General features: G+C 44.6%; 1 protein-coding gene and 1 pseudogene across 3 annotated transcripts; one reads left to right on the forward strand and one right to left on the reverse strand.

Annotated features, from left to right (window-relative positions):
- Positions 1–142: 142 nt before the first annotated feature.
- On the reverse strand, positions 143–2,907 carry LOC105311251 (zinc finger protein 37A-like). 3 transcript variants are annotated; one of them, XR_897648.2, is made up of 3 exons: positions 2,649–2,903; positions 2,257–2,352; positions 143–508 (listed from the first exon to the last, which is right to left on the reverse strand). XR_897648.2 is itself a non-coding variant. In XM_011387262.2 (3 exons), the coding sequence occupies exons 1-3, from the start codon at positions 2,716–2,718 to the stop codon at positions 383–385; spliced, it is 279 nt and encodes a 92-aa protein (XP_011385564.1). In that variant the 5' UTR covers positions 2,719–2,907; the 3' UTR covers positions 143–382. The 3 variants fall into 3 exon arrangements, 1 of the variants encoding a protein (XP_011385564.1); XM_011387262.2 differs by having other exon boundaries at positions 143–495; positions 2,649–2,907; XR_897649.2 differs by lacking the exon at positions 143–508 and adding an exon at positions 534–1,689.
- A 4,800-nt stretch (positions 2,908–7,707) lies between these two features.
- Positions 7,708–11,448, forward strand: LOC105311252 (annotated as a pseudogene).
- The last annotated feature ends 3,391 nt before the right edge of the window (positions 11,449–14,839 follow it).

Consider the following 14,839-nt stretch of genomic DNA (forward strand, 5'->3'; position numbering starts at 1 on the left):
TCATTTAGATAAAACTATATTTTCACTGTCTTATGATAATTCCAAGGGAACTTGAAAGGCTTGTCCTTTAATTTCAGCATACACATATGCAACTATGTGGTCCACTTTAATACAAATATCATTTATATCTTCTATAGCCATATTTATTAAATATGCCACAGGATTTATTATTCCATCAGATGAGGTACAGCAGGTCCTCAAATAAATTCCTTTCATTAAATGTCATTTAGTTACAACGTTGATGAGAAAAAAAAATCAATTCCCTACAAGGACCACTGTCTGTGTGGAGTTGGCATGTTCTCCCCACGTCTGTGTGGATTTCCTCTGGGTCCTCGAGTTTCCTCTCACATCCCAAATGTGCATGTTAGGTGAACTGGTGTGTCTACATTAACCCCATGTCTGAGTGCGCGTGGTGTGTGAATGCACCCTGAGATGGAATGGTATCCTGCCCAGGGTGGGTTTCTGCCTTGAGCTGAGCTGCGGGGATATGGCCACCTGAAAAACGGAACTGGAATAAGCGGGTTAGATAATAATGATTAATCTTTCTTAAATGTATGTCTAGCTCAGATTTACATCAATGGTAATATTAGAAGTCTTTTGGATCTTTATTTTGAAGTTTGGTGATGTTTCTGCCCTAACAACTCAGTTCTTCTTTATATCAGTCAAGACTGTAATAAAGGTGGTTTTATTACAGTTCATTTCACTTAAGTCAATTTCCAGGAACCTACTGACAACATTAAGTGAAGAATTATGATCTCATAATTCAAGCGAATCTTAAAGTCTTAGAAATTCATATTTTGTTTTATGATCATTGATATCATATTGCTTAGTGCAGCTATTCAAATACTCTTGCGCTATCAGGATTTCTTTAAAGATAATGAATTTATTGCCTAAATATAAACCTGAAAGATAACAGAATATTAGACCCTAAATTATTTATTTTTATTGACTTAACAACTTTACCATTCTTTTATTTTATAACCTTTCTAACATACTATTGAGGGATATCTTTTTTAGCCAATCAGTATGATTAGACAAAGGCCAAAAAGCACATGAAAAAACTGCTTGGCATCGTTAGTGATCAGGAAAATAGTTAAGGACTAAATTATGTCTCAGTCAAATTCATATTTTGAAGCCCTAACTCCCAATGTGACTGCATTTACAGATAAGACCTTTAGAGAGGTAACGGAGGTTAACGTGATAAAGGAGAGGCCCTATTTCTGTAGAACTGATATCCTTATAAAAACGGGAAGAAACATCAGACACCTTTCTCTCTCCATGAATGCAAAGAGGAAAGGCCCGGTGAGGACACCGTGAGAAGGTGCTCATCTGCAAGGCAGGAAGAGAGGCCTCACCACAAATCAACCCTGCTGGCACCCTCTTCTTGGACTTTCAGCCTCCAGCACTCTGAGAAATAAATTTGTTTTTTAAGCCACCCAGGCTATGGTATTTTGTTATGCCGGTCCAGCTGACTAATACAGAAATGCAAATCAAAACCTCAATGACATAGCACCTCACATCCACTCAGATGACTACAATCAAAAAGTGAGATAATTAAGTACTGGTGAAGATGTAGAAAATTTAGAACCCTCATATGCCATCATTAGGATTATGAAATGATACAGCGCCTTTGGAAAACAGTTTGGCAGTTCTACAGAGTTATCACATAGCCAGAAATTCCGCTCCTACCTATATGGTCAAGAGAAATAAAAGCACATGTCCATGCAAAAACTTGTAAATGGGTTTTACATCAGCATTACTCAATAACAGCCAAAAGGTTCACGGACTGATGAATGGACAAACAAATGTGGTATATCCAGACAAAGGAATATTATTTCGCCAAGAAACGATGAAGTACTAATACATGCTACAATATGAACCTTGTAATGCAAAGTGAAAGAAACCAATCACAAAAGAACACATAATGTGTGATTCCATTGACATGTCCAGAATACCCAAATCTATACAGACAGAAAGTAGATTAGTGGTTGCCAGAGCTAAAGCGGCAGGAAATAAGGAGATAATAGCTAAAGGGCATGGGGTTTCTCCCTCTGAGGTGAAGAAAACTGACTGTGGTGTTTCCATATATCTATGAATATACTAAAAGCCACAAAACTGTATGCTTTAAATGGGTAAATTGTATGATATGTGAATTACATCTCAATAAAGCTGTTTAAAAGGAAAAACGACTTTCGAAAGTGGTTCCCTCTAAAGTCTAACTACCCCAGGAGTTTCCTTCTGTCCGTGCTCACTCACCTGGGCACCTCTGGTTTGGGAATTCTTCCTCTAAGGACCAGGGCTCTTCACCTTGCTCCAACTTGAAGATCACCTGGGGTTTGGTAATGCAATACCCTGTGAACGTAACAATCCACAACAAAGACTTTATATATAGACCAGATCCACGTGCTTTTTAGATTCTGAAGGTGGAGAAAGATATAGGAGCAAGAGCAAAATGAAAGTACCCATTTGCAGTTTTCAATGGGAAAGCAATGACACAAACATCGTTTCTGTTTCTCTAAATGTTTCAATTACCCAGGCCTCTTAAAAGCCTGGACAACATTAATCTCTACAAAGGGTCCATGTGTTTTGACGATTACAACAAAAAGGATTTGAATTCCAAGGGGAGTCACATTGTAAGGCCTGCTCACCCATGGAGACAAAGTGGCTGCAGTTCTCCAGCATCACGTCTCTGTACAAGGTCCTATGAGCAGGGCCCATGTACTGCCACTCATCTGGGGTGAACTCCACAGTCACGTCTTCGAACGACACTGATCCCTGCAATAATACATTTTGTTCAAAGTTCAGAATTAAGTGACAAAGAAAATACCTTTGAGAACTACTATTTTCCTGTTTACTCTTAAGGCTCTAAAACAAATAGCTATAAAGAATGTCTACTCGTGCCCTAATTTGTCTTTAACTTTGGAGGTACTCAATTAGTTAAAAGGGTTTGTAATGTACTGTAATTCATTCATATATTTTTATGAAAAATTTCAGTGTAAAGAATTCCTACAACTCTTCTACGTCCCGAGGGATTACCCTGGGTAGTCTAGAGAATTCTAGAGAATCCTAAGATGTTCAATCCCTCCAAGGACATCAATACCATAAATAATGGGAGCCAAGGAAACAGTACATGTAAGTTGTGGAGATCCCGTACATGATTGAACTTATGTATCAATAAACGTATAAAGATATATAAATCTAGAGCTCATGGAGAACAAAGGATGACTTACCTAGGAGATGGAATCAAACAGACTAGTATGAGAACACTGCCTACACTGAAGTAACAGCGACAGATATAAATAGAAAGATCTAATCAGCAGAAGCAGTAACCAATTAGCTACCCAATCTAGCAGTATGAGCAGCTTCTTGAATGCTGGTGCCAAATACCGATATTTAAGACATACAAAAAAAAATATCTTAGAAGTTTTCATGAGACAGACCTGTTCGTGCTGCTACTGACTAGTCTGTAGAACAGAAAGCTGGAACTGTCCCTTAAACTACGCATGGTTTTAGAACACAGACGGGTGCTCTAGGACAAAGACAAGCATTAAGGAGACACTAGCAATTTAGGTGGTCATGGAAATTAACAGAAGCAGTCAGACAACAACTTGAGCACATAGGGATTGGACAAAAAAAAAGTACCAGAAACAGCATCTGAGGCACCGTGAATATTAAGGAGGCTGGCAGAAAAAGTAGAGGCCACAAAGCCAGAGAAGAACTTTTCTGAAGGTAATAATGGAATCATGAGGGAGTAGAGTATTGAAAACTGAAAAAAGAGAAAGTTTCCACAACAAAGACTTTAAAGGGGGTGGGAGGAGGGAGCCGGGGGAGTTGCCGTTCAATGAGTATAAAGTTTCACTTGTGCAAAATACTAAGTTCTAGAGATCAGCTGCACAACGTGATGCCACTAGCGAATGATACAGCACTGTACATGTAAAAATTTGTCAGGAGGGTAGATCCCATGTTAAGTGTTCTTATCGCAAGTAAACAGTAGAAAGAAAGGGAAGTAGATTAAGAGACAAGAGGACAGAAACACGTTTTTTTCCAGTATTATGTATCCGGTTATATCCTCACTCATGTCTTCGGTATGACTGAGTGAATACCTTCTTTGTGTGAAGTTCAGAGCCAGTAGCTGGGAACTTAAACAAATGAATAAAAGATGAGGAACCCCCCTCATTAAGTTTATCTTAATATAAAAAATAAAATAAAATTTAACTATATTTTCCAAAACTAAAACATTAGTGAGAAAACTGTTGTTTTTTATTCGTTTCTGCCAATCTCTCTAATATGTGACTTAATAAACAGCTGGATAAAAAAAAATTAAGCTAACAATGACAGAAGTGCAAATGGTGAAGTAGGAACCCCAGAAAATTCTCTCTTCCACAAAAACAATGAAAAAACTGGCGAAAATTATAGAAGTTAACAAAGATAATTTCTGGAAGTATACAAGAAAATTGGCTGAATCACTCTAAGTATAGTGATGTTGTATCATTTTAATATACCCTGTTCCCATCCCTCTCAAACTCTGCCACAGTTTGAGAATCCACAGGCTCCAACCTGCAGCCTGGCAACTACATGATGGGTTGTAGTTCCATCAAAGTATCATTGCCAGAAAAACTGTCATCATTTGGGCTGTTTGGTAGTTCGATGAACGACCCCACTACAAGGATATCTTTATGTGTGCTAATTTGGAGCTCATACAGTGTGTGAAAAGTCTTATCCTCAGAAGCATCTGGCCAAACATTTAAAGGCATTTGTTTAACTTATGTGGTGGGTATTAACTGAAGTGGTGGATAACAGCAGGAGCAAACAATGGCCTGATCGAGAAGCTTAAAATAGGAAATGCTGAAGAATGAGATGGCAAAAAAAGATTTTGAAAAGCTCTGATATACTCCTGAGAATCTAAAAGGCTACCCACATGCATAGAACTATGTATAGGCCCAGGGCTGACGGCATGCTCAGGAAAGACATGGGAAAGCCCTAACCTCTAGGTGACTATGAGGTTTGGCATAAGAAAGAAGTAAAGGCCACTACAGGCTTATAAACTGCCTGACTGAACGTTGAAGGAATGCCTTCACATGCACAGAGCCCTGAAGCAAAGACTGGGAGACTACTGGTTCCAGGCATTTAACGAAACTTCTGAAGAAACTTCTACTGCTACAGACCACAAAAAATATAGGTTCTACAGAATTAGTTCAGAAAAGTCACTGAACAAATATCAAGGATGATCCCTATGGAGGGGAGACATTCTGATTTCTAGAGCTGCCTCATCTATGTTATTTTAAATGTCCAGTTATCAACAATAACAACAACAACAACAACAACAACAAACTATTAAACAAGGGGGAGAAAAAAAGAACGTAAGATCCATATGCAGGAAAAAGTATAATCAAAAGAAACTGCTCCTAAGGAAGGAGATGTTAGACTTCCTAGGAAACAACTTTAAATCAGTTGTTTTAAATGTGGTCAATGACCCCTAGGAAAGAATGTCTAAGGATAAAAGAAAAATATAGGAATAATATTTCACTAAGTAAAGAGTATCGATAAAAAGGAATCAAAGAGAAATTCAAGAGCTGAAAAGTACAATAACTGAAACAAAACTTTCACCAGGGGAGTTCAATAACAGATCTGAGCAAGTCGAAGAAAGAATGAACAAACTGTATAATATGTCTGTTGAAATTATGCAGTGTGAGAAACAGAAAAAATGATGAAAAATAACTATGAGATAGCATCAAGTTTGCAAGTCAATGCATAGAGTCCCAGACAAAGAGAAGACATACTCTGAAAGAGTATTTGAACAAATAATAACCAAGAAGTCTCCAAATTTGATGAAAACAATCTACACATACCAAAAACTCAATGACCTTCAAGAAGCATAAACTTGGAGTAAGAGAGCCACACCTGGGCAGATAGAAAAGGAACAGAAAGAGAAGGGGAGAAGAGGCTAGATCCTCCAGGAAGAGCTACCTTGTTAGTCCCACACTGCTGGGGATGAGGGCTAAATTAAAAATTGTCGGAGCATCCAGGGTGGACAGAGAGAAATAAAGAAGTCTAGCTCTTCGGGGGAAGAGGAGAGCTACCTAATGTCTCTGCCTCGTTGGGGACAAAGGCCAAGAAAACCCAACAGAGTCGGTGGTGGCCAAACCCAAATCCAAGCGATTAGGGCTTTCTCTAGAGATTGCTCTGCTGTCCCAGACCAATTGAGAAATGAGGCTAGGACAGACAGGGGACAAGGTTGGAGAGTTTATCTGGACGGCAACCGCATCCTGCCTCTTCCCTGGATATAAGTTCCTGCTAGAGAGGGGATGGGTCAAGGAAAAGGCTAAGGGGCAAGATCAGGGAATTAGCCGGGGAGAACTTTTGTAGCCCACTGCTTCCCAGTAGCAAGCCCCCAGAGGAAATGAAAGCAAGAAGCTGAAAGGAAGGGACAGAACGCTCGCCAAGACTCATCTGACCGAAAGTGGCTGAGCAGTCTTAATTTGGAGTCTGGGTGAAGTCATACCTCAGCCGGTGTTTGCAATTCCAATGGGAGGCACTGAGTTTGAGAGAAGTTAGAGAAAGAGGAGTAGGAAAGATAGACAGGACCGATGAACTTGTGCTCAGAGGTCTGGCCTCTACTAAATATCAAGAATGGCATCAACCAAGGCGACTTGATCTACACGGCTCTGAGAAAGAGAATGAGGGAGACCCCGGGTGTTTGAGGAATTCAGTTTATATGTGATTCTCAGTTTCCACGAATTTTTAAAGACTTTGTTTACCTATTTTCCTCTGATGGTATAGCTACGCAGCATTAAAAGCCTGCCAGTAATCTCAGTCTTTGTTCTATAGGTTCTCCATGGTCTGGCCATAGGGAACAAATGGTTGGGTTTATTGCATAGGGTGTTTTCCTTTCATAGGTAGTTCGTTAGTAATCCCAGAAGAAATCTCTGTGAGATGTCCCCTGAATATCCTCCCCCACGGGGCAGTCGTGTGGTCTGCAGTGGGTAATGGATGTGGAAGCATTTTGTAAATGACAAAGTTCTACCTTTCTTGAGCCTTGCCATCACTGTCAGGAATTATTGTCCTTGACTTGAATGCTTGGGCTCCAGAGACGTCCCTTCAAGGTGGCTCCCCTAAAGGGCCATTACCCTAGCCTCCTGTAAGACCCCCAGGCTCTGACTTCACTACGTGACCCAGTCTCTTGATTTCCAGTTTGCAGAGATTGTCTGAAAGAACAGGAAGAGACTTGGGGCCTGATTTCTCTTCTGCAAAGGTAAAGAATCTTCCCCTTCTCTCGGGTCCGCCACCCTCTGGGCTGCTGGACACCTTGAACTGACATGGAAGGGAGAGCAATGGGGTCAGGATATAGCTACACCCTGGGGTGACAGACAGCAGGAGCACTGTGGAATATATGTCAGGGATGAGGAGGACCCTAGGTACCAGGTGCACACCCTGCAGGACCTCCTGGCTTCACATGCCCCTGGCTGCAGCTTGTGCCTCTGTGTCCTGCAGCCACCTGGGAAGGCTCCCTGACAAAGGCAGCTTTTGTCAGAGCTCAGGTCAAGAAGTCACTGGTGAGGCATGCAAAGCAGTTCCTGAGGGAGCCCACAAGCCCTGTGCGGAGCCTGTGGAAGATGCTGCTTCCATCATGTCCCCGTTGGCTTCCCCAGCTCCTCTGACTGAACGCCTGCTACCTCTGGCCTCTGCCCTGTCACAAAGTCCTATTATTCAATTTCTATTCATTCACATTCATCCCTGAGTGGCTCTCAGCCACCAGAGCCTTTCTTTCCGCTGGACGACCTTTCACCACAGCCACTTGCACTTTCCCCTTCTACCTCATGCCTCCATGATTCGGAGGCCCACTTTCCACCTCCAACAGCCTCCTCTGCACCACCACTGTCAGACTCCACTATGACACCTCCTCAGTGTGACTTGATGGCACTCCCACTCAGGACCATCCCACAAAGCTCATCTCCACACACACCTTTGTCAGCTTCTCCTGTCGCAGTCCCAGCCATCTCAGGCCTTGACTACTCAAGCTGTTCCATTTTAACCCCGTCTCAGTGGCAGGCAGCTGCCAAAGCCTTGTGCCTCTCAAACTCATCACAGTGCAAATCCCAACAAGAGCACCTGTCCCACCACTCACAAGAGGCCTTGCTCAGGAGAGACTCCACAGATAGAATGGTAGAGGCTGTTAGCCCCTCCTTACTCGAATCCGATGACCAGAATCTCCTGGAGATACAAGTCACAGAGAGAATCAAGATAAAGATTTCGAAGGAAAAAGACAAAGACAGATTATATCCAAAACAAATGAGCCCAGACTACCACCTGAATTCTTTGGGGAAAATGTTGCCATCACTAGGTGCTGAGCAGGACACCACAATCCCCCAACCCTTCTGGACCACGAAAGATAAGCCAGAGCAACTGCCTAGTCCTCAGCAGCTCTCATATCCTAAGGTCTTGGGGGACCATCTACAGCAAAAATACAACCAGCTTTTTTGGGGTCTCCCCTCTCTGCACAGCGAATCCCCGGTGGCTACTGCCTGGATCTCTGAGAATTCTTCCACACTACAGTCTCCCTCATTCTTATTCAATGGAATCTCAAATGCCTGCCCAATTCATCTGCAGGCTAAACTACCTCCACTGCTTTCCCATTCCCAGCCCCTGCCCCAGCTGGAGTTCCAACCTCAAGCCTTGATTGCAATGATGCTGCAATTACAGGCCCCACCTCTGGCTCAGGCCCAGGCCCATTTCCAATCTTCTGTACAAATCCTACGACCTTCTTCTCCATCCCAGATTAGAGCCTGTGGTGTGTCTTGCCCGACAGCCCAGAATGAGCTAAAATCTCTCACCTCAATTGAGATTCGAAATACAGAATGGCCCTTTTTGCAGAAGCAACTAGAAAGTGGGTGGGCTCCGCCCTCTGTGGTCAAAAGATCTCAGGAAGGCTTTAATATCTTCACTCCCAACCTTCCCGAGGACAGCTGGGTGGGCTCCATCCTTCCTGAGAATTTTCCAATCAGTCCAGAGCTCCAGAAGCAATTGGAGCAACACCTCCAAAAATGGCTTATCCAAAACCGCTGGGAGCTACCTCGGAAGATACAAGAATCTCTGGAACTAAGGCAGCTTCAGAGCGAATTACCAGGGAAATGTCCGGTAAAGGACAAGCATGGGCCCTCACGGCCCTCTTCCTTCACAGGTGAAAGCAGCAAGGATGCACAGAAGGTGGGGTTCCAGCTAAAGCAAGACATGAGCAAGGTCCCTAAAAACCTCTCCAGGTCCTCCGAAAGGCCTATAGTGGCATTTCAGGAAGTAGACTCTGAAGGGTCAGAAAATGACTGGATGCTTTTAAGAAAGGACTTGACAAGTGGTTTGCCGAGGAGCTTAGACAAAAATCTAGAAAACATCCCAAAAGGCCATTTAGGCAGGAATTGGGGGCAAACCAGCGAGGGTTTAATCCCTGTGAGTGTGCGTCGATCCTGGCTTGCTGTCAACCATGCTTCTCCCAAGTCCAACGCTCACATGGAAACCAGGAATTTGGGAATCTTAAAGGGTTGGGAACCCTGGGTGAACACCTCCCACAGGGTTTCCTTCCTCGACACAAACACTCAAAAGATGCTGGAAGCACATATGACAAAGTTTTGGGTGAGGCACATGTGGGGCCTGCCCCTCAAGCTCATCAAGTCCATTAATCACTTTACGTTGAAAAAGGTTCAACCCTCACCCACTCTGCACTTTGCCTTTCCTCCCTCAGCTCCCTGTGTCCCTGGAGACCACTCGATAGTCCAGCTTGCTGAGGTCCTTGGAAAACTTCCTCAGCCCCATCTGGGAGAGAAAGCGATAGGAGAGGAGTCAGTTCCCACCCTGGAGAGGCCTCTCCTGGCCCCCTTACCTGTGTGTGAGGAAATCCAGAGGGCTCTGGGACAGATCCCACTTGGTGATGACCATGGGACCACAAAGGCCTCTCTGGCTAGACAGGAGGGCAGGTCGCCACCTCAGGCCGTCACACTCACCTGGCAGAGTGGGACTGTGGAGTGGGCCATGAAGGACAGCACAGAGCCCAGTCCAGGTTCAACAATGTCCAGGAACGAGCCAGGAGGGAAGAGTGGTCTACATGCCTCACAAGACCCCAGCCATCAGGTAACAGTGCCAGAGATGAACATAGGACCCCAATCTTTGAGGGCCAAGGAAGCCAGGGAGGCAGGGAAGGCCACATTGTCCCCTGCTTTTCAACCAGAGTCTAGAGACATCTTGGGAACCAATGTGCTGACAAAGTCCCAAAACAAAAATGCACATTTGGGTAGTTTAGAGGCTCCAGGGACCAGTAAAAGTCCCCTATACCCTAGAATGACTGTTCTCCAAGATCCAGGAGAGCCACGCCTTAACACAGAGATGGTTAGTGAGTTTAAGTCCAACGTAAAGGTACAGTCAGAGAACCTGCCACACGAGTGTCCCAGACACAAGCCCCTTGCTACTGACAACTTGGCCTCTCAGGTGCCTCAGTGCCATCCCCAGGGAGTGCCCAATGGAAACAAGCTAGTTTTCCAGATGCTGTGTGGCCTCAAGGCAGCCTCAAGCAGCAGTCCAGAGCAGCAGGAGCCCAGGACCAAAAGATATCAAGGCTTTTGGAAGAATCAGAGCGAGATGTTTGTCCCTACTTATGAGAGAGAGGACTGCAGGTGGCCCAACCCAGGAGAGCATGCAGAAAAGCTCAAGGGTATGAGTCCCTCTGTCCAGGCTGCGGAAACTGTAGACTCTGTTGGGAGGAAATACCTCCATATGATAACAGAGAAGGAACAGGGTGTTTTAAAAAAACTTCTTCAGAAAAAAAGGATGAGGCTTTTGTCCAGTGGATTTTCCCCCGTAAAAAACTTAAAGGTCAGGATGCTCTGAAAAGTGCAAGCCCAGATCAGCCACTGCCCAGAGCCAATGGCCAGTCAAAAGCAGATCAATTATGGACAGCGAGAATGTGGAGGCTCAGGAGCTCATGACAGCTGTGGGACAGATTCTAGAGAAGAAAATGGCCATTCACCATGTACTTCATGCCACAAAGTTAAAGGAGCACAAACGGGAACTTCAAGCCCCAGTATGTGTGTGTGTCTGCTGCCTTCCTTACTCCACAGAGCAAGCGAGAATGATGAATTACACCCCTCACAGTCAGTCAGCAGGCTGACTCCTAGGACCAGAATTGTCCATCAGGGAAAGGCACGTCAGACGGGGCAGTCCCTGAAAAGTGTCAGATTCGATGATGAGCAGCTGGAAGTGAGTCGCAACCCATCCCTGGCCCCCAAGAAAACACTGTCTCCAGTCAGTGCCTGCCAGTATAGGCCAAGGATGCCGTGCACGCCAGGCCACCAACCACACTGCCCACGGCATTATCTTTTTCGAGGAAGGGTCTTGCCTGGTCCGTGCTTCACTAACCTTTTCTAGTAGGCAAATATGTCTCCAAGAAAAAAAAAATCAGTCCATGTAGAGAAGCGTTTTCTCATTACTACATTCAAAATATTTACTTTTCCCCAATATATGTTTTTCTCTCATAAAAGGGTGGTGTAGTGACTTCTCCTTGTGCTTGCTAGGTGTGTGCTTTGGCCTCGAGAAGAAAGGGGCATGGAGGGAGGCTGATCGTGGCATTGCGAGCTTACTCCTTACCCCAAGTCCCTTCATTGCCCCTGATATTTTCACAGTACTTTCATTACTCAAACAACAAAAACTACTCTAAAACAAGACGAAAAAACCCATAAAAACTCCACTCGAGGATCTGGTTCAACCCATCTTTCTCCTGCTTCCACTCAGCTTTGAAATCGTGCAGCTGTAGGAAATAGGTTTACAGGGGCCTCACAGAGTTGGACATTCCCACTCAGGCTCCAAGAATTGTCAGGAAGTTTTGGAGTGGGGAGTTGCTGGGCCCTGAGTTCAGAAGCAAGAGAAATCTTGCCCCTGGATCTCTTGGGCCCTAAAGGCTCCTTAAGGTCCCTTTTCACCTAATGAAGGCTGCGATGGGGATGGCCTTGTGAACCCCTCTCAGCTTAGCCTGAATAAAATGTACAGCTCGCCCTCCCCCACCTCTGCCTTTCCCACATGTAGAGACCAGACAGATGGCACTTCCTGCTTTGTGTGTGCGTAGGTGTGAGCCTCAGGGAGGAGGATGATGAGGGCTGTGTTCACTCCTGCCACAAATGAATGAATGGTCATGGTCACTGGTGACCTGCCTTTCCCTCTATTAACCCCAGGGGAGGAATTCTGGATGAATGGAACAGGGTGTGACTATGTGTGGGTAACTATCTGATAGTCGATACCGTGAAATTTGGGTGGGATGTGGGTGAAGAATTGAAAAGGTTGGATCCAAGAAAGGAGGCAAAGTGACACAGAGTGTCCATAAATATGCAGCGACTGAGAAGCTCTGATGTCCCACCATCATCTATAGGTGTGGGAGGAGGGAAGGGGAAAGGGTCCCAACCTGTCTCCACCTTCTTCAGCTCTGAGATCACAGATATAAAAAAGCCACCTCTAGGGCCAAATCTGCAGAATTAAAGCAAGTCAGGAATGGTTAATTGTCTCCACAATACAGTTTCTAAGCTTGCACATCCTTGCCTCCTGAATTCTAGAAAAGATGACTTAACAACAGGTGGAAAAGCCAGGACTAGAGAACTCAGTGTCACTCCCAGTCTGGTGACCTTTACATAAACACATGGCCCAAGGTCTGCTCCAGGGGAGAGTTGGGGACTTAAAAGGCTGAGAGACTGGCCTGCCATCATGTAGTAATTCTTATGTGATTCTAGCCTTGCTTATCCCAGAGCCCTGCAGGAGACAAAGACACCACACAAGATTTGTCACACGGGACGGCGGAAGTGACCTGTCCAGAATGGATAGTGCACTCCAGGATTGGTCCCTGCGTGGTCTGCTCCTTGTGCAGATTGCTTCCTCTCTGGCCCCAAGCCACACAGAAAAAAAGGGAGACCAGGAGCAATCTCTCTAGAGTGATTCTGCACTTTGTGCCACATTTGGCACACAGGGGTTCCAGCTCAGGGGGGTCCTTCCAGTGGTGGAAAGTCTTGTTCCAGGACAACCCTGATCTGATGACAGCAGGAATGCCTGTCAGAACCCCAATGTGCGGGACCAAAACCAGCGTTGAGGGGTGCAGGGGCATAGGTGTTCTCATGCCGCGGGATCTTCCTGGAGCTAGGTCCTGCCTCTGGGACCCAATCCTGAGCAGCCACCGGGCTGCGCACAGCAGTGCAGCCTGCACCTATGGAAGGGTGGGACCCAGGGCAGGAAGTGCCCCAGGTCCGCAGGTGCTTGGGAGAGGGTGTCTCACAGCTGGGACCTCGAGCTTGGCTGTGCTCATGGGTCGTCTCAGGCACCGAATGGTGAATTCTGAGTGTGGGGGGAGCCGGACATGCACGCCATGCTCCTGTCAGCAAAGTACCAGAGTGACTGGGATGCTGACGGAAGCAGCAGCAGGAAGGGGCGAGTCCCGCTGCTCATCAGTGGTTGCTCAGTCTTTCATAAGGCACAGTAAGGCCAGCTATAGAGAAACCCACACAGGGACCTCTCACACAGAGATGGCACACACAGACACCTCCTAACAGAGACTTCTCACACAGAGACCTACCTCCCGGACACCTCCCAAAAGAGAACTCTTCACACTGAGGTCTCACAGAGATGCCTCACAACAGACATGTCACAGACACATACAGAGACATACAACACAGAGACCTCACAAAGGTACCTCCCAATAGACACCTCTCACAGACACCTTCCAGAGACCTCTTGTTTTCCCACAGAGATCTCATAATAAGACCCCCACAGAGATGTCACAGAGACATCCCACAGAGACCTCCCACATAGACTGACCCAGAAACAACACACAGACAGCACATGTGGCCTCACGGAAACCACCTGAGCACCACCCACTGACAATTCCTTCTTAGTGAATGTGCAACTCAGACAACTGACAGCAAAGAGAGGTATTACTTGTGTCCCCTTGAGATCCTCGAGACACTCTGACATTGTCAGGTCACCATCATACTAAATGGGGTTCTCTACTTGGAGAAATGCTTGGGAATTTTTGTTCTTTTGTAATGTCATTGCTTCAACAAAAAAATTACAAATTCCACATGTAGATTTGCAAAATTAATTATTCTGCAGGTTTTCAGTAGCTTGAGAATCGTAAATTTTAAACACGACTAAAACACTGTCATCCTCCAATGACAGAAAATCTTACTCGGTTTTAGTGATCGCAGAGCCAAATTGTATGACTGTCGCATATTTTTTGTTGTTGTTGGGGACTAAACCTGAACTTGAAATGGCTTGTTTGTTTGCTTTGGAAACATAATGTCGATGTGCAACAAATAGATTCTAGGAATGAAATAAACCAGGAAAGAGGCATCTGAATGTTTACCCACTTCCCAGAGGGCTTGGTAACTACCACATTTTGCACATACAGTTTGATTGTGGAGTTTGTTTTATTTTTTAACAAGTAACAAATGTGAGGATTTTTTACAAATAAGTCAAATTCCTAGCAACATTCCTATTATATCATCTGACAAAATCATACGTAATATTATTTTTCTTAAAATGTAGTAATCCCTCAGATGATGAGATTACACATTTCTAGGATATGACACTGTCCTAATGTTCAGCTAACATACTTCAAGACAGGTTATTTTTGAGTAATTCTATGAAATCCACATTTTCTGAGAGTCAGGAGACAGTCTGGATCCTTTTTGTATTCATTGAAGAGCTAAAAAAGGACATTGTTTAAAATGATTTTGAAATATTACAAAATATATCTAAGTCTATGCTTGAGATACATACAGCCTAACGAAGTTAATGAGAAAGGCCATTTTAACTTCTGAAG

The sequence above is a fragment of the Pteropus vampyrus genome, unplaced genomic scaffold (assembly GCF_000151845.1).
Source record: "Pteropus vampyrus isolate Shadow unplaced genomic scaffold, Pvam_2.0 Scaffold1000002679, whole genome shotgun sequence".
NCBI lineage: Eukaryota > Metazoa > Chordata > Mammalia > Chiroptera > Pteropodidae > Pteropus > Pteropus vampyrus.

What these genes read in the sequence shown, in the direction of transcription:
- LOC105311251 (XM_011387262.2), bottom strand. Translation starts at nt 2,718, where the DNA reads ATGGGCCCTGCTCATAGGACCTTGTACAGAGACGTGATGCTGGAGAAC. An exon ending in CAGCCACTTTGTCTCCATGG is followed by an intron (nt 2,353 to 2,648) that starts GTGAGCAGGCCT and finishes TTACGTTCACAG; the next exon opens with GGTATTGCATTACCAAACCC. An exon ending in CCCAAACCAGAGGTGCCCAG is followed by an intron (nt 496 to 2,256) that starts GTGAGTGAGCAC and finishes TCCGTTTTTCAG; the next exon opens with GTGGCCATATCCCCGCAGCT.